This window comes from Gigantopelta aegis, chromosome 14 (assembly GCF_016097555.1).
Source record: "Gigantopelta aegis isolate Gae_Host chromosome 14, Gae_host_genome, whole genome shotgun sequence".
In the NCBI taxonomy this organism is placed as follows: domain Eukaryota; kingdom Metazoa; phylum Mollusca; class Gastropoda; order Neomphalida; family Peltospiridae; genus Gigantopelta; species Gigantopelta aegis.
In genome coordinates this window covers 51,772,622-51,792,875 of record NC_054712.1, presented here as the reverse complement: position 1 = coordinate 51,792,875, position 20,254 = coordinate 51,772,622, and the positions used below count along the sequence as shown (strand labels likewise).

Below are 20,254 nucleotides of genomic sequence, written 5' to 3'. Positions count from 1 at the left end.
AATATTTATTATTATTATTATTATTATTACTATTATTATGTATTGTTGTTATTGTTATTGTTTTGTTTTTGTTGTTATTATTACTTTAAAAAATTATTTCATTTTTAAACTGCATCAATTATTTATTCAATTAATGAGACAAAATTGACAGTGACCATCAAACAAAAATATAATCCCCGTTTACACGCAACACTATTTCAATTTATTTACAAATCGCTCATTTCCATTATTAATTAATTCATACAACAAATAACGATTACTGAGAACCGATACACTACAATCTAAACTGTTGTATATCGACCAAGAAAATCTTGTTCTTTTTAGTATTAAAACCCCCCACCTTTTCTGAGTGCTGTATGATGAGAAACGGAGGCGGTGACATACTCGTGGTACGCAAACAACCAATCGCGACTCACGACACCTGAGGCTTTGTCACCATTGTTCCGCATCGACCAATCAGCGCCGGCGGGTGGCGTTACGGTCCTGATGTAAGGGGGATGGTCCAGCTGTCTATCGTGGACATGCCTAAAGACAGCAAACGGAGCTCGCTCGATTGACGACCTCGCTCTTATCGCTAGGACTCACAGCATTTAATTGTGTCGTCTTCACGTAGAAGTGGAATTCGTACCTTTGACTCCAGAAAATTAGTTTGTCGACTCAAGACGGGAAAAATCGCACGACGAACTTTGCACGAACCTCGAGCGGTGGGGTAGTTTTAGTTCTTTTAGACCTCATGTGCCCAGCTGATTAACGCTTTTAAAAGGTTTTCATTTGCAAAGAAACAAGGATGTACCGAACCCCGTTTGGGTTGGCTTTGCCAGCGCACGTTTTACCAGAGGCCACCCAGATATCACAGGTGAGTTGTAACTTTCTCGTGTATTTGTTTTTGGCTAAATAGGAAAATGTTATTGGTGGGAAAGATACACATATGATCTGTAGCTTTCTTGCAGACGGTTATGACCTAAAATTAACAGCAAAGTGTTGTATTAATATTAATATCAGAATTTTAAATTCAAATTATTGGAATTCTGAAAAAATAATTTTCACAAATATTATTGTGAAATTGGAGTTAGGTTTGCATTTTTATTATTAAACCAATGGTTGTTTTAAACATGATTTGACGAGGGTCGTAATTAGCTAAAACGACAGGTGTTGTTAGGCAGTCAAACCAACAATAATCATTGCGCATTAATAATCATAAGGGTTCTTCGTCCAATGAATAATTAAGACACTTCATTAAAGATAACTATCTTTTTTTATTTTTCGACAGCAGGTAACAATCTGCCGCTGTACCCTTCCCTCTAAATACCACGCTATGTGACTCAACCAACGTAAAACCGAATTTTGAAAAGAAAGGGATTTTGAGGAAACTGTAACTGACAAACAATAATTGTGGAATGTCGTTGAGTAATTAAAGTAATATTTTATGGGAGACATAATTAGTTGAATACCAGGTTGCTATATATCACTAGTTATTATAACCTTTTACATTATTTATATACAAAGTCAGTAACATTTTGAAACTTAATAACATCAAGTTTCCACAAGGCATTGCGTTTATGTATACAACGGGTGGAAAGAAAACATTTCTATGTACTTTAATAGCAATATTACGCCCATAAAGCAAGACCTTCGTTTGTATTACCCAGTAAATAATCGATATGTTAAGCAAATAATATTAATCGAAAGTAACCAATTGATTGCCTGTTTCATTATGAGTTGTGTTATTGCCAGTGGAGTATTAGAAGGATGAACCGTGGTATAATAGGTTTAGACCGCTTACTGTTTTATGTCGTGTCAATCGGTGCATCGGGCTTTAGCCCAGCCAACGCGCAGTCTGTGAATTGAATATTGCACTAATTTAAATTACTGGAAATCTAAAGAATACAAGATCAAAGAGACAGAGATGCATAATATTTATATGTTTTAAATGTCGAGTATTTTGTATAATCACTCATAACTCCATATGGCGTTGTGCAATGCAATTTTTTGATTTTATGTGATGCATGTGTTATAATTGACTTGAGCTGTCTGTTTCGCGTGCTTGTTTAGCTATTTTAATAATAATAATAATAATAATAATAGTAATAATAATAATAACAATAACAATAACAATAACAATAACAATAATAAATAATAATATTATTATTATTATTATTATTATTATTATTATTAATTTTCATATCCATCTGATATTGACATAAATAAAATAAAAATTGTAAACCAGTTATTGCTTCTATTTCTTTATACCAAACCCAACGTCGTTGAAATTTCAATATAATGGATTTTCTAAGTTTTGTTTTAATAGGAGGAAAAATAGCATTAAAATTGACACAATCTAATATCTAAAAAATTTGATACACGTTTCAATCGATCATCATTCATTATCCATTTATCTGTTTAATTAATGGTATATTGATTATTCAACAGAACAACACTAATAAATCAATTCAGTTTCCAGACAATCATGAAAGATTAAATGACTACAAGTTATTTTATGTAGAAATAAATAACATAATACAAGTTGCATCACAACCCCAGCTTTTACAATCAGATATATATATATATATATATATATATATATATATATATATATATATATATATATATATAATAAAAGTAAAACAAAAAGGTATAAAGATCCTTTAATTTTTTTTAGTTCTGATTGTTAACAGTTACAAATGTTAAAATGAATAAAATATTAAATGATAATAACAAAATACATGACATAACCTTTATAATTTTTAAAGTTACTAAAATATCATAATGTCTCAGAATAGCCAAGCCATTGTGCGTTCGTAATTAACTGAAATTGATCGACAGCAATTAATTTATGTCAGGTAATCTTTCTAAGTTTAGTAATTATTTAACTGGCTTACTGAAAAAACCCCACGTTTTCCCCGATTAATGTGTATTTTATATTAAGTAAAATCTAAATATAGGAGTTAAACACGGTTGTCTCACCAATAATTAAAAACAAATATATTTTGAGGCTTTTTTATGTATTTGTTTCGTCGTTAAATCCAGTCGGGAACAATATCTAATTTGAATTTTAGGCATATCTTGTTTTTCTGTTTTTCAATATAATATTTATCAACATGATCCTTTATCTTATGCTGTACATTTATAGAAAAATCTAAATTCAGTTCGAAATGTCTTAATTGTATTTTTTTATGGCTGCGGTTCTTATGTTTGTAATTCAGCGATTAATCTGTACATTTCATAAGTTGTACATTTCATATTGCATTTAAGGAAACTGACTGACTACGCGGTTTGTCTCCACTCTTAAAGTGTCTGTTTCTAATGTTGTCAGCTTGTTACTCGGGATGTCTCGAGAGCCTGAAATGTACACCTGAAATATACACTGAAGTTTGCCACTGTCTTTTGTCCTTCGTCGTATGACAATCGGAAACACATCCATGTTTACACTGATTTGCAAATAAACAATAAACTCTTGACATGTCCCAATAAAACGAGGATTAGAATTCAGAAATATACATTTGCAGAACAGGACACGACTATAATGGGACAAAAAACATGTATTTCGCCCACTGACTGTGCGACATGTTCGATGTGGTGATCATATTTCACAGGTTGTTGTTTCCCTTGTGTTCTTGGTTCATAGTTGTTGCTTTTGTGGGGAAGGAGTGGGAAGGGGGAGTGGTTTGGCTTATGTCAGTGACTGTGTGCAGTGCATTTTAATTTCCAATATATATATATATATTTTTTTTGCCACATACTATTATTCACTATTGTACCTCTGTCATGAAAACGATGACGACTCCTGTTTCCACAATGAGTTGTAGGATCCTCGTCCTATCGATGAACCCAATGTTTGTATTATCATTTTTATTTTATTTTACTTTATTTGTTTTTTTTAATATTATTTTTGTTTTGTGGAGGCGGAGTTCACGGTCTCAACCAGTCATCCACAACAAGTATATCAGAGGCCGTGATACACGCTATCTCGTCTGTGAAAAAGAGTATATAAGACATTCATTGATCCTATTTGGAAGAAGTGACTTGTTTTACTGTGGTGGGTTTCTTCTCTTTGACACTCTAGACCATGTTTTGCAATAATTGTATGTCAAACAAAAAATAGCCGTAGTTTATAAATGCACTGAATATCGTTAAATACACGTATATTGTCTGTGTTTATATCTAGTAACAATTGTTCATGCTTAACTTCAGCATATTAAACATTTCAACATGTATACAGGTTTAACATGGTTCAAATTCAGGATAACTCAGATTTCTTATCTTAGATTTAACTTGATTCACATCCTGCATATCTCAAATACAACATAAATTGTTTCATACTAAACTTCACATTCAGCATATTTCTTATTAAAATCACCTCACATTTATTACATCTCAAATCCAGCATATCACAAGTTTAGCATTCATATTCAACCTGACGTATCAGCCAGTATTTACTTCGACTAAACAATGATCTCAAACTGTTCTCTTCACCACTCGTAACAAAAAAGCTAACTACGTTTTAAACACACGGTCTTAATTCTCTCTAGAGAAAAGATAAAACGTGATATATCACCACGTTGCTTTAAACATGCGTAACTGATTATGAATATTACACGCATATATCTCTCATGCTGTAGTCGATAACTGACAGCGCGTTATCTACATTCTCTCCCGTGTTGATTGATAACAACAATGCGTACTATCAAAGTACATGCCTCTGTGAGATAATCTATGTCACGGTTACAATGAAATATCAATTTGCCGACAAGAGAATAGTGTTGAAGGTGTTTATAGATCGACATCATTTAATCCCTGATAAATATGAATATCTAAAGCATTATGGGGTCCTGTTCCACTACGTAGCACTTGTCGTTAGTGCATTGTGGGTAATGTGTACCTAGGAGTCATAAAAAATGTGTATATTTCAAGAAGAAATAGACATGAATATGATCATTATACTAAGTTAATGATCGGTGACTTGGAATAATACTTGGAGTGTGTGTGTGGTGGGGGGGGGGGGGGGGGGGTAATACCAGAGACATTGCGGGGGTTGCATAATTGTATTTTGCTTTCGCGTATGTAAAGGAACAATGAATGGATAAAGGTAGTGATTTATGTAGTTTGTTTCAAAGTGTATCATAAAGAAATCTATATGAAAAAAGAGTTATATTAAGTTTACCCAGTTGCGTGTCATGTATCATGTAATTTATTGCTTTGCGTTAGCTGAAGCTTACTAAAGAAATACGATATAGTGCTAGTATATAAATTTTGAAAAAAAAGAAGATTTTGTCCTGTAAATAAGCATGTCGTTTGCACAGAGAGGGGGAAACGTATTCAGATTTTTTTGTTATTAAATATTTTTACTATGTGTAAATGTCGACATAGTTGTTGCTAAGATTTAATAATAAAAAATAAAACAATATTATTAATTTATTCCACCACCCCTTCTCGTCCCGCCTCGTCCTCGTAGTCCTCTCCCTCTCTCTGTATCTTTGTCTCTGTCTCTGTCTCTCTCTCTCTTAAAATATGACAGTACATTATACTTTACTACTCATCAATCGTCAATACAAGCCAAATAGAAATACATGACCAAACACAAATGTCGATAAATCAAGAAACAAAAGCATAGACAAACACATACACAAAAATAAATAAATAAATAAATAAATAAATAAATATAATACAATAAATTGGTAGAGTATGAAATAAAACAAAATCCAATGGCATTGGCGTTGTTGCATACTATTTGCTTAGTATTTTGGATCCATATGCATTTAAATCTATGCTATTAATTTATGTGTATGCTTGTGTGTGAGAGTGTCGGGGACGGGGGTGCGCGCGCGCGCGTGTGTGTGTGTGTGTGTTTGTGTGTGCGTGCCTGTGTGCACGCGTGTATGTATGGTACTATTAGTTAATCCTTTATTTAAAACAAATTAGATTATCAAAATTATATTTATTGGTCCTATAGCCTTTAGGGTGTACGGATGCGCGATTGTCTGTTTTCACATAGTACATAATATACTGAACTAAAAAAGAAACACACATTTGGGTTGCATGGCTTTCGTGTATATTGTAATTAGAACACAATTTTTTTTATTACAAAAGTGCAGTTGTGTGAAAAGGTAAGCGTGTATCAATGTGTAATTTCCTTGCCTTGAATCTCACTCTGTTTTAATTCATTCTTTAAAAGAAAGAGAAAACAAAGTTACAACTGACAACTATATTCGCGTTTCTTTCGGTCTTCAGTATATTATATTTGTAAACAAATTGCAGGTCAGGAATTTAACAGTGTTTTTATTATTTTATTTTACAGACAGGTGCAATCTCTGCCCGCAGTCCAGGGGGACCACTGTGCGAGAACGGAAGACCTTTTGTAACCGACCCCTGCACGGGACAGGCAGTGTGTTTGTGTCAACTCGGTGTGGAGGGAGTAAAATTCCACCCTGTTATCGGCACCCCTGAAGGGCTCAGGTCTCTAGGACACTCCCCCGGATCCGCCGAACCGTCCGCGTTCCGATCACCCTTAGTAAGTATAAATAGGCTGTTTTTAAATATTAATAATCCGTGACTGTTGTAACAGCCAGGGTGTTATACTACAAAACGATCGCATCTCTGTGTGAGATAGAATCCAGGAAATATTTATTCATAGCCGTAGCATGATTTAAAATTAATGGATACATGGACTGTCTATACATCTAATTTTCCCTCTAGGTACAGTTTATATACAATCAGAATGTCCGCCCGTCCATCCATCCATCCATCCATCCATCCACCCACCCATCGATCCATACCCACCCATCCATCCATCCATCCATCCATCCGTCCATCCATCCGTCCGTCCGTCCGTCCGTCCATCTATCCATCCATCCATCCATCCATCTATCCACCAAATTCATCTATCCATCCATCCATCCTCTATCCATACATACATCCATCCATCCGTCCATCCATCCATCCATCCATCGAATTCATCCATACATCTAATCCATCCATCAATCCATCTATCCATCCATCTTTCCATTGGTACACCCAATTCATCCATCTATCCATCCAATCACCCATCCTTCTATCCAACCATCCATCAAAACCAATCACACCCTCCCACCCATCCATCCATGTATATCTCTTTCTCTATTTTCCATCTTTCTCTCTTCTCTCCGTGTGTAGTCTCCATCCTATGAGAACAAAATCATCAAACATCGAAACACAAACCACCTACTGTCTTTTGTAATAAAATTTCTTCCAGGACATAATTGGTCAATTAAACGATTCACTATCTGTTGGATTTGCTGTGCTACAAGTTACGCGGATTTAACATTGCAAGCCAACTAGTCACTGAATAAAAAAAGAGCCACACAGAAACTTGAACTATTCAAGCGACCATCCTTTGTTCATTTTATAGCTTTTCCATAAACTGTTTTACAACACCTAATAATACGAGGTACAGTACATAAAAATTCACGTTTACCTGTCGGCGTGTCTGTTGTGAAACGGCGGGAGTGCCGACTTCACACTTTCAAACATGACAGTTAACATTTTATTAACGCTTCGGGTTTTCGTTTGCTAGTAAATAGTGATGAAACGGGATAAACAAAAAGTTATAGATCTGATTTTTCTTATTCTTAGCATAACTTTGAAGTAGCTGTTGTTTTGCCATATGAGGGTACAGTGTTGTTGGTGTTGTGCTGAGTAATATTTTCATAAGAAATTATTTAACCGTTCCTGGCTTAATACGTTTCGTAATGTCTATATGGTAAAGAATTGTCAAATTATATTGAGAGTGTGTTTGTGGGAAATTATTACTGTCAAATTTGTGTTTTGGAGTGTTACTACATTTTTGCAATATAGTTTGTATTTCGTTTCTAAAAGGATACTAATTATAATAAAAGTTCAGTGTTAAAACTCAGTTATAATTTGATTAATCCATATTAACAGATCAGATTCTATACGTGTTTGCTTTAAGTGTGTTTCTGTAAAATTTAATTATTGTAATGTATTCTTGAAAAATAATCCTTTTGGATACTTAATATCGCAAATATATTAATAGGCTACCAACATCTTAATTAGCCGCATAACTTTAAGAATTGGCTGAATAATGTTTCGTTTCTGTCATCCCTTCATGAGCACAATTATTCTCTGAAGAACAATGATGATGCCCACGTGGATAGAACTTGAATATTCAGTTTCAAAGAATTATACTGATTAATTAATTATATTTTCTTCCAGACATGCACCACTGGTCTCCGACTTGATCGGCACGAAGAAGCCTGGAAAACGGTTCCCGCTGCCTTAGCTCATCCGTACGATCCGGCGTTGGTACTTCACCCTTACAGCACTTTGTAAGTGTCAAAAAGACGGAATTAGATTGAAAAACAAAACAAAAACAAACAACAAAAAACAACCAAACATTAGAGATTAAGTCAGTGACTAGCGGGAAGGGGTGGGACTTTATTTGTTTGTTTGTTTGTTTGTTTACTTACTTACTTACTTATTTTATTTATTTATTTTTATTTATTTATTTATTTATTTATGTACTCTTTTTGTTCCATTGTAAATGTCGATACATACATATTTATATATATATTGTAACTAGAAAACACTATATATTATTGTATTTTTGTTTTACTGTCACCTCTCCTTCATTGTTATATTAGATTAGGTAGGGCAATGGAGATCGGATCTTGTCCGCATTTCTCGTCGTTTTCTGCTATCAAAGATACCGCGCCGTGTTGAAATAAGGTCGGGAAGTACCTTTTGAGAGCAAATCGTTTGCTTCTGTCGTATTAAGGTGATGTTCACTCAGTGATTTTCCTATTATCGCATTGTACCTATAATCGTGGGTGAAAAAGCCAATAAGAACGCGTTTCTCGGCTCACTGGCTTCCAAGACTGTCAATTTGGTATCTTATTATTGGGATTTTCCGCGGTGGCGTTAATTCCGTGACTCCTGTTAAAAGGCGCCCATTCATGGGTTTAATGAAATTGAGAAATAATTCCATTAGTTATTTTTTTTCTCCGTTTTGGCCTTGCAGTTACGCTGGGTTGGATCTGAATAGCGCCGCGAGAAGAAAGGCCGCCACGAGGGAAACTACAAGTCCCCTGAAAGCATGGCTGAGCGAACACAGGAAGAACCCGTACCCGACCAAAGCCGAGAAGATAATGCTGGCCATCATAACGAAGATGACTCTCACCCAGGTCTCGACGTGGTTCGCCAACGCGAGGAGGAGATTAAAGAAAGAAAACAAAATGGGATGGGACGGCAACGACAAGGGCGATGACAATGACGATGAGGACGATGAGGATGACGATGACGACGATAGTTTGAACGAAAAGGACAAAAATAAATCGGACCTGTCAAACAAAGGTGAGCATGTGTTAAAAGTTATTAATAAAAAGTGTTTGTTTAATGGCTCCGCGGAGATATTTAAACAGCGGATATGAAATATGTTCAGCAAATTATACTTGTGATACATGGTGTATAACGTGAATAATCAAAAACAAAAAGCTTGAACCTCCTCCAGAATAAAAATACCCCCCCCCAAAAAAAAAAATAACAAAAAAAATAACAACACAAAAAACCCACCCCTCCCCCCAAAACCCACCTCACAAAAAAACAAAAAAACAAACAACACCCCAACATAAACGCCTTCTAAAAACCCCACACAACAACAAAAAACCCCAAAACAAAGCAAAACACGCACACCCCACGAAGCCAACCCCCACCCCCCCCCCCCCCCCAAAAAAAAAAAAAACCCACACAGCAACAACAACAACAACAAAACCCCAAACAAACGTCATCTCTGCCGTAATACATTGCAATATACTGCGATTTGCTTAGTTGAGGTATATGCGTTTTTAATGACACTTCTTTACAAAAATCCGAAGGAATTTGTTCCGAATAGTTTATGCTGGCTTGGCTCCGTATTCATAAGCGTAGTTAATTCAGCGTATGATACCTATCTACCTACTTTAAGTATGTAAATATGTATTATATATTGACTTACGTACGTTCACAAATACGGATTTCTGCTAAGTACAGTGGTATACAAACTAGCAAGCACTTAATTCACCTTAAGCAATAAAAAACGCAAACGAATTTTACTTGTCAGAAGGATATTCTCTATAAATGAAATTAGTCTTTCCATTTAAAGGCTTAATTCTCTAATGTTGTTGGGGGGGGGGGGGGGGGGGGGGGCGCTGCCGTCTCGAAATAGGAGAGATCTATTTGGAACAAAAAAAACCTTGCAATGAGTCAGGGTCGAATCGATTTCACAACCAGTTGCATCTCAGATAAACAGTCCCAATAAGATAAAACCAGTTAGTACGTGTACAGGGACTGGCAGTTGTATCGTAGTGACTGGATCATCGGCCTTAAAGCTGGCAGGTACTGTGTTCAAATCCCAGTAATGTGTTTTAACGGCTGAATTGTAAGGTGTAGACAGCTTCGATAAGCATAAGTGTTTTCATCGCGCAGCATTCTTAAACCTTAATTTGATATAAGCCAACAAACCAAGCCAAGACGAAAGAAAATGAAATGCCAAGGAAGTAGGCCCTACCAATGTCCGGCTTTTTTTCTAGTTTACACTTTTGAAACAAGTTAACGTTCGGTTTCCTGTACATGTTCTAGCAACACGATAGTACTGCATAAAAAAAGAAAGTAAAATGGGACAACAATCTACCATCTATGTGTTAAACAGTTATCTTAGTCATGACTTGGGGTGAAAGTAGACAGAGGGAACATGAAAGGTAAACACCGTGCGTGACGCTATGGGCTAAAAGCCGAATTTCGAGCGTGCCGAATGAATTACAAGTCGACCACAGTCTCGATGTTTTGAACGTCGTACAGACATGAATGACGTCCCCGTGTCAAACCAGGAAGTGTCTAGAGCTAGTCAAAATGACACAGAGTGTAAATTTGTAAAATTGTACAGGTTGCAGGTGAAACAAACACACCAGTTGTTAGATATGTATACATGCGGTTGTGGTATGTCCGTAGTGTAGATTTGTTTAAAGAAGCTAAAAGAGACGACACAAACATGCACTTCCAATGCGAACAAACCTAATGGATATTATTTTATTTTATTTTTACCAACTGTGTTCATAGATGGGTTTGAGCAGCATTAGCATACGGACATACGTATTTAGATCTCCCGAACGACTTCTTCTGTCACACTTCTACTACTACGACTACTACAACAACTATTGCTACTGCTGCTACAACTACAACTACTACAACAACAACTACTACTACTACTACGACTACTACTACTACTACTAATATTACTATTACTATTACTATTACCACTGTAATACCAATACCATAACCGATATCGCTACCGCTACTACCTCCATTATTATTACAACCACTACTACTACTACAACTAATACTACTACTAGTAGTACTACTAGAACGACTGCCATTGCTGCTGCAGCATCTGCTGCTACTACTACTACTACTATTACTACTACTGCTATTGCTACTAATAATGCTACTACTGCTGCTACTAGTACTACTAGTACTACTACTACTACTACTACTACTACTACTACTACTACTACTACTACTACTACTGTATTACCAATGCCATTACCTACACCGCTACTGCCTCCATTATTATTACAACTACTACTACTACTACTACAACTAATACTACTACTAGTACGACTGCCATTAACACTACCGCTACCGGCAACTACTATTTATTATTATTATTATTACAACCACCACTACTACTACGACTACTGATACTACTGCTAGTACTACTACTACTACTACTACTACTACTACTGTTACTACTACTACTACTACTACTACTACTACTACTACTACTACTACTACTACTATCCACTTCCAAGGATTACACCCATTCATCCCACTAAACTCTGACCCTCTCATCCTGCTTACGGTTCTGTGAACATCATTTCAATTAGCACTGATCTACAGTTGTTGTTGTTTTTCTTGTTCGGACTCCATTCTTATTTCATTGTTAAGCCATATAATAGAACAGGGTGATGTATGTAACTAAGCTGTCACTTGCCTAATGGAAACCCACCCCAGGATACCCCAAGGGTCTGTCACTGGAAGCTGCGGTGCGTTCATAATCTGGACAAAACAACAACAAGAAAAGCATTTTGTCAAACAAAACACATCAGACGGTAAAGAGTTGATTTTCGTCTGTCACCCAGAACAACCACAGACAACATGTTACAGAAATGTTCATGCATGGTTAAATTGAACTCTGGGAAAGTGTATATAAAAGATGCGTTGCTCTTTTCAACGTCTAAACAAATACGTTGGACATTAAACAGCCACGGTTTAAAATGTACGTTTCCTTTCACCAGAAACATTTTCATAACCATCAATGTTAAACTTTAATTCAGCATTTAGATATAAAAAAATACACGTCTTTCATACAATCTTTATTTTATTAATCTGTTTAGTTCACCATCAAGTGATTAACACCAATGGTCTTACATAAAACAAAAACATATTGTGACTAAAACATCACATACAAAGTAAAATCAAGAACATCGTATAGTAATTCAAAATCAAACTAAACATATATTACAAATTGTCTTACCACTTGCCTACAACAAGCATTGTCGAACTTTCTGGATGTATTAAGCAGTTAAAATACCTGAAGAAACAATGAACAAAGACAGACCAAACAATTTACAATTCAACATACATATAAAGTGTTAAAGGTAAAAAAAAAAAATTCTAGTGTACAAAACGGCTGCGAGTGTTAAACATTCATGGGGAAAGAAATCGAGTTCGAATCCGGTTGTTGGGCACGAACCCCAAATCTACCAGCTTTACACCAGATGGTTGAACCACCACTCAGTCCAGCCTAACGACCAAAGTTTCCACCAGTACATCCGAATCAACACCCAGACCCCCCCACCCCCCCGAAAAAAACCCAAAACAAACAAACAAAAAACCCCAAAACAACAACAACAAAAAACAACAACAAAAAAACCAAAACAAAAAAACCCACCAACAACAGAAAAACAAAAAGAAAAAACCCACAAACATAACAAAAACAAAAAACAACAACAACACACCACCACCTAAAAAAGCCCCCTAAAACAAAGCAACAATATCAACAAACAAACTAACTAACTTGCATTCATGCATGACTAGAATTAAAACACAGAAGGCTGTAAAAAGTTAGTTTTAACTTGTCACTCTAATAACGACAAAATCGATTTGAAAAACTTGTGCATGCGTGGAACTATATCTTTTGTCGGATAATTATGGCAGACCAAAAGTTAATCCCATTTCGCGTAATCATTTGTAAAAGAGAGGTGATGAATACATGATAGATGTCAAACAAGCCTGATCGTTTATTTGTTGGTGCGGACCTGTTGTTATTTGGTGCGGACATGTTGTTATTTGGTGCGGTCCTGTTGTTCTACAGAGCTATTGTACTAATCGATCTGTGTAGTTTTTGCAAGGAAATTTATTTATTCTTGCATTAAAACATTACAAAAGTGTTCAAAAACACAAACAAAACAAAGCAGTGTCAGTTTTAATTTCGAAAAGGTCATCTATCTGACGGTTGCAGAAAGGGTTAAACATATTTCTATAATCGTGAACATACAGTAATTGGGACTAAGTAATAATTCATATTTTATTCACTTAAATTTGTTGTTGCCTCGATGCTTTGTTATTCCCACAGAAAAGACAAAAATCTCTCTCTCTCTCTCTCTCTCTCTCTCTCTCTCTCTCTCTCTCTCTCTCTCTCTCTCTCTCTCTCTCTCTCTCTCTCTCTCTCTCAATTTTGTCAACTTACTTATTAGTCCCTATTTTGTTTATCTTAATACATGTAGCAACGTGTCATAATGCTATTTCTCCAGTCTTCCACTTGCATGATTTCTCATTACATATTGCATTTCGTTTACTTCTCATCCCTGCGTCATTGGAACACTATCGTTTTCTTTGTCGCTTAATTATGGCAGACCAAAAGTTAATCCAACCTCATGTAATTATTTGTATAGTAAAGACTATAGATTAGCCAGACGCAAAAAGGTGGTGGATGAATGATACATGTCAAACATGATTAATCATTTGTTCGATGGTGCGGTCCTGTTGGTCTTTGCTGCGGTCCTATTGTTATTTGCTGCGGTCCTGTTGTTCTCACAGTAATCCGTACTCGTTTGTCTGTCTGGTTGTTTATCTCCGAGGAGTTGGTTTGTTTTTGCTTCGCCACATTAGATCTTTAATACCTGAAAGGCTGAAGAGTGTAAACAAAAACAAACCTGTGTCAGCTTTATGTATTAGTATATACCTATAGGACAGATCATTTATGTGACACTGGAACAGAAGATTAAAATGTATTTGTTGATAGAATGAGAAAAATGAAACTGTTGGATGCTTTTTGAATTACATTGGCATTTAGTATACTGTGCCATTATTCCATAACAAATAACAATTATATCTGTCTGCTTCTTTGTCTGGTTATATATCTGTCAATCCACCCATCCATTCCTTCATCCACCAGTTTGTTCTTCTGTTTGTTTGTTTGTCTGTCTATACTTATTTATATTTATCTTCTATGTTCGCGTGCATACTTTCCGATTAAACAATATGTTGAGGTGTTGTCACACAAATGATTTCTTTCTCTTTTTTTTTTTCACTATATGGTTATACGTGTACATTGGTATATAGATGTTTTGCCAAAGGTGAAGGCCACACTATGGTTTTACATGTGTAAGGTTAAAGAACGATTGACTCCACACGTTAGGCCGCTATTCAGGATAGGGGAGAACTGTCAAGAATTATGCGCACCGTCAGTTTGGTACAAGCACGTGGTTTTGACACTGACAGCCACTCTGTACGTGATTCGGGCTCAAACTGGCTGACAATGGAATCGGCTGCTTCTGAAATAAATTTAGCTTCTCGTTCTAATCTCTTTCATCCTGTCACACTTCATATGTCTTTCACCTCCTCTCATTTCATTAATCCCCCCCCCCTCTCTCTCTCTCTCTCTCTCTCTCTCTCTCTCTCTCTCTCTCTCTCTCTCTCTCTCTCTCTCTCTCTCTCACACACACACAAACTAAAGATTATGACAAGAATTCTGGTAATTCGTTTATTATTTTCAATGTCTTCCACCGCACTGTACTCCACTTGTCACGCTTATCTTGTTTGACACCAAGTATCCGCTGATTCAACAGTGTTCTCGTTATCGAAACATTTCTTTCCTTTCTGTTGTCACCATTTGTACATGTGCAATCTATAGTGTCAAAAGATAACGATTAGATATCATATATTTAAAGTAGCACTGTCATGTTGGTGTATGCTTCTTTAACATAACTGCATCAAGTAATTACTGCAATATATTTAGAAAAAGATAATTTGAATAACCGAAGCAACAATAATAATAATAATTATTATTTATCTATTTATTTATTTAATAATAATAATAATAATAACTACCTCTGCCTCCCCCCCCACCCCCCCCCCCCCCCCCCCCCCCCCCCCCCTCCCGAGTCATACATCTTTACAATCTGCATGGTTTGACATCATACCCGAAAGTCAGCGGGTTTTCCAACTTTCTTGCACGTACGGATCAAGTTGTTTTGGACCCAACAACAAACATGTCCATCAAACGTCATCCGCGCACGATTAAAGAGGTGCGGAGTGATATGTGCCAAAACAGACCGATAACGGGCCACTCGTCGCCCGATCGCTGCCCGAGGTTTGTGACACGATTGTTATGAAGTTTACACCATTTGGAATAATCGTTGTCAGTTAATTGTGTTTAGAACGCAGGATGTTTTCGCGCAGGCGATAATCGGACAATCTGTCGCGCACACTTACAGAAACGTAGACTGATAACGCGCCGTGTTCCCGAGTCACGCAACCCAAAGTGAAGTGCGTTATGTATGTGGGGGTTTTAGGTGTAATATTTCAACCAAAAAAAACCCAGTCACTTTGCTGTGTAGTTTTACATATACTAATTGTTGATGAATTATAATATTATAATTAGTTAAGTTTTGTTTTGTTCTCTCTTTATCTGTGAACAAATTAAAATGTGTGTAACTGTTAAGTATACTATTTCGAAAAACATTGGTCACTTTGCTTTGTAATTTTACACATTATAGATGTTATTATATATAACATTATATATATATATATATATATATATATATATATATATATATATATATATATATATATATATATATATATATATATATATATATATATATATATATATAAACGTAGGACAACATGAATGTGAATTAATGAGTAAATAAATAAACACATAAATAAAGAAAATAAAATTAAACATTTTATGACCCAAAAAATCTAATTAAATCTTTATTAAATGGACTTTACAATATTTTTAATATGTTATTTATTTTCAATATTGTACAATTTTGCGTGTATTGTCACGTGACACGATAATAAACCATTACATTCAGCGCAGACGAGAGTGACGGCAGCAGATTTCTCAGACCATATATCATAATTACCGTATGACATTTAATAACCGCTCATCACATACTCAAGTGTAGTGCCATTCAATACTCGTTCCGTTTTCTGTTTTCGTTCTGTTCTGAAAGCATTTTTATTAAAAAATTTTTACAATAATTTAGATGAGGTGCTCCGGGGATGAAAAATACACCAAAATCGGTTTACCACGCCTGTCATTTTTTAAAAACAACATCCACGAATCCCTTACATCTTGTGTAATCGAACACGTTCATCCTTTAAGACAAGTCTTATGAAAAAAAAAAAAAAAAAAACCCGATAAAAAACACCCTCAATTTAATTCCGTGTTTCGTTTAATTTGGATTTTGAATTTTAATGTTCACCGAAGACAACCACCAAACGCTAGGGTCGCATCACGTTTCAACGCCAATCGCGTTGTTCTACTGTCCGTCCGGTCTCAACGTCCCCACGTTAAACAATGAGTACACGTGAATTTTCAGATATCAATTTATAGCTGTCAAACGGTAACAATAATAGTATCCATCCGGGTGATTCTCTCACCTTTGTCAAGCTGTGTTTACCCATTATAATTAGCTGCACTCGCCACGAGGTCTCCGCGTGGTGTGGCGTGCGACACTACCCCATCAAGTAATAAATAATTTGCAACACATGTGACGAGTTGGTTATTTAGTATTAAGATGTCGCCACAGATCAAAGGTGATTTTGGTGCAGTCAGAGGTTATTTTACGGGGCTATAAATGATACTATTAATAATAATAATAATAATAATAATAATAATAATAATAATAACAACAGTAACAATAAAAGAAGAATATGAATAATAATAGTAATATTAAAGAAAATTATCAAAAAAAAAAAAAAAGTTGGTAACTGCAATAAATATAACAAAACACTAATAACGTAATTATGACACTAATGATAATAATAATAATAATAATAATAATAATAATAATAATTGTTATTATTATAACAACAATACACTACTACTACTAATACTACTACTACTACTAATAATAATAAAAATAATAATAATAAGAAGAAGAATAAGAATAAGAAGAATGCACATGCCTCTAAATCATATGCAGTATTTCATTAGATATTTTGAATCATTTGTGTAAATTACTAGTAACTACAGAATTTTATCATAATTACTATTTACTATTAGCAGTATACAGATATGTCATCATTGTTCTATACAGAACAATGCTTATATCAATTATACGTAAATTTCCATACAGAACCATAGCTGATTTCTTTTTTCATTTCTCTTTTCCAGGCAGCAACAACGTCTCTTCAGCCGGGCATACCGACGACAGCGACATTGATCTCGACATCTCAGACATTTCTGACGACGACACCATCTGCTACAACCAAAACAAAGATAACAAGCTGTCACGTGACACGGACATGCCCCACCCAGGCAGTGTGTTCAGTTCCCACTTCCCCGGTGTTCCCATTCCCAGAATTCCTGGCGTCGCAGCCGGAAATAGCATCGTAAACGGAAGTGACAATCGGCAGAGCATAACCGTGAACCGGAATTGTGATCAAGACAGGAATGTGAACTCAAATTCCAAACCCAAAATTTGGTCAATATCCTCAATCATGGGACTCGATGCTAAGGAAACCAAAGGACAAATTGTTACCGTTAATGGACATTGTGAAACCAGCACGTCAAATTCCTCTTTTCAGTCGGACAATGGTGCCAGAAATACTCTGCCAAACTCTAATTCCATAGCAAGGACACCAACAAAGATTGACTCGGTCGCCCAGTCACTTTCTGTGACGCCACACAACAAATATTTCGAAAATACCTCTTCGCCTAGGAAGTCCAGTTCCTCCGTCAACTCTGTTTCAAGACCCACCCTGGATACTCCTCCCGACACCCCTCCATTTGAGAATGAACCCATTCCAAGCAAAACCCACAGTGAAAAGAACTTTGTGTATGATGCCGTGAACATGAGAACCAAACATAATTCAGGTGAGATTTGTATTTCAATTATGACGTATTGTTGATTTATTGGAATAAGTGCTATAGTTCGATGAAACAAAATAAAGCCAAATTGAAAAAAAAATCCCACCCATATCAGTTTAATTTTGATTTTGTTGTTGTTATGATTTAATTAATTTATTGCTATTAAAGAAGACATGATATTATTTCACTGGGATCGACTTATAGTCCGTCCCACAGCGAACGCCTTTTTTTTCATACTATGGAATTTTCTTCAAGTTATTTATTTCTGAGCCGATTGCTTTGTGTCTAGGACACAAAAATAGTATGTTTTTGTTACTTCCAAAGCACTTATACTTTTCTTCTTACGTCAAACGAAACTGAAATTATTGACAAAAAAAGAGAATATTTTTGTAGGAGGATGGGACGGACTATAGAACATACATGTTGTCGAATATTACGCAAAAGAACTGGATAACAGTTAATCAAATTAAGTGAATAGCTTTACGAATTTTCATTTAGAATTAGTTATATGTCATATATTTTATGAACACTCAGTTATCTTGACATTTCATCAATATAGAAATAACATATTGCCAACTGACACTTTGAGTTTAAAAAAAAAAAAATATATATGATCGATTTTTGTCATAAGATGACCAAATAACACACGACTGTCGGGCAGAATCTGTAGATTCTTGATATTATAATTTTATGTTATTTTATTTTATATTCATTTATTTTATTTTATTAATTTATATATTTCATGAATACATTCATTTATTCTATTTATCTTTCTATTCCAGATTCACACAAGTCAACGTGACTGAAGTAAAACAAAAGTCTGCAGAAGATGTGATAACAAATATATATCTGATCCACTGTTCAAGAGTCATTCCAGAAGTTTGATTTTGTTTCAGTAAACGAGGACATCAGTTCATATTTAATCAATATGGCTACTAGAGATGCGTGGACAATCACACCTAGCATTCAGTGACGACCTGATAGAAATAGCTGATGAAAAAATTAAAATCATGCTACGCACACCGTTCACCGAAATGGACATCTGTATTATAATTCCATGTTTTGAAAGAAACACAATATTCAAGGGAAAGTGCTGTACTTTACGCCCCTTCCTGAACCCCTCTGGACTTCATCGAAATATATGTGTACGTTTTACCGAAACAGATGTGTGATTTTGAAAGGAGCAATAGCCTCGAGTTAGTCAACATGTATGTTTCGCATATCAATTTCACGTTATTTGTGTCATATTACACCGAATAAATTCATTATTCTATGTACAAACACTGTGACAGTTACAAGACATGTTTTAGAATCAGTTTAGTAGTGGGAGTCGCCTGTGTTTTGGATATGGTAGAAGGAGCCACATATTTACGAATATACACTACAAAGGTTAATAACAATTCCATTAAGATCTTACCTGATGAGAGGATGTGACGCAAAAGAACAATCAATTATTCTTTGATGTGGACAATACACAGACAACCCAACGACTATTTAATGATTGGTTTGTGTAGACGAGTACATATTGGACACATCGCAGTTTACATTCATACTGTTCGCTATACACTGAATATACAATTGTCAATAAAATATTTTATTTTATTTAACAATGAGTTCTGTTTTATATAGATATTGTTGCCATAAAATGAATTGGTAAAATCATTCGTAGAATATTTTCCCTGCATGTATGTCTTACTGTCTGTATCCGCCTGTTTCTCCCCTGTCCTGCCTGCCTGCCTGCCTGCCTGCCTGTCTGCCTGCCTGCTTGCTTGCCTATTAGTTACTAGTATATTAATCGGGTGGTCTTAAAGTTTGTGTATTCAGATCCAAGATGTACGA

General features: G+C 35.4%; 1 protein-coding gene across 1 annotated transcript; it reads left to right on the top strand.

The window, feature by feature from the left end:
* Nucleotides 1-516: 516 nt before the first annotated feature.
* LOC121388821 (homeobox protein araucan-like) lies at nt 517-20,025 on the top strand. Its single transcript, XM_041520330.1, has 6 exons — nt 517-856; nt 6,296-6,508; nt 8,209-8,321; nt 9,014-9,345; nt 17,720-18,421; nt 19,198-20,025. Exons 1-6 carry the CDS (start codon nt 788-790, stop codon nt 19,215-19,217), a joined length of 1,449 nt encoding a protein of 482 aa, XP_041376264.1. The 5' UTR covers nt 517-787; the 3' UTR covers nt 19,218-20,025.
* The last annotated feature ends 229 nt before the right edge of the window (nt 20,026-20,254 follow it).

Excerpts from the sequence above, each read along its gene's own strand:
- LOC121388821 (XM_041520330.1), top strand. The coding sequence starts at position 788 with ATGTACCGAACCCCGTTTGGGTTGGCTTTGCCAGCGCACGTTTTACCA. Across the intron at positions 857-6,295 it reads AGGCCACCCAGATATCACAG|ACAGGTGCAATCTCTGCCCG; the intron begins GTGAGTTGTAAC and ends TTTATTTTACAG. Across the intron at positions 6,509-8,208 it reads CCGCGTTCCGATCACCCTTA|ACATGCACCACTGGTCTCCG; the intron begins GTAAGTATAAAT and ends ATTTTCTTCCAG.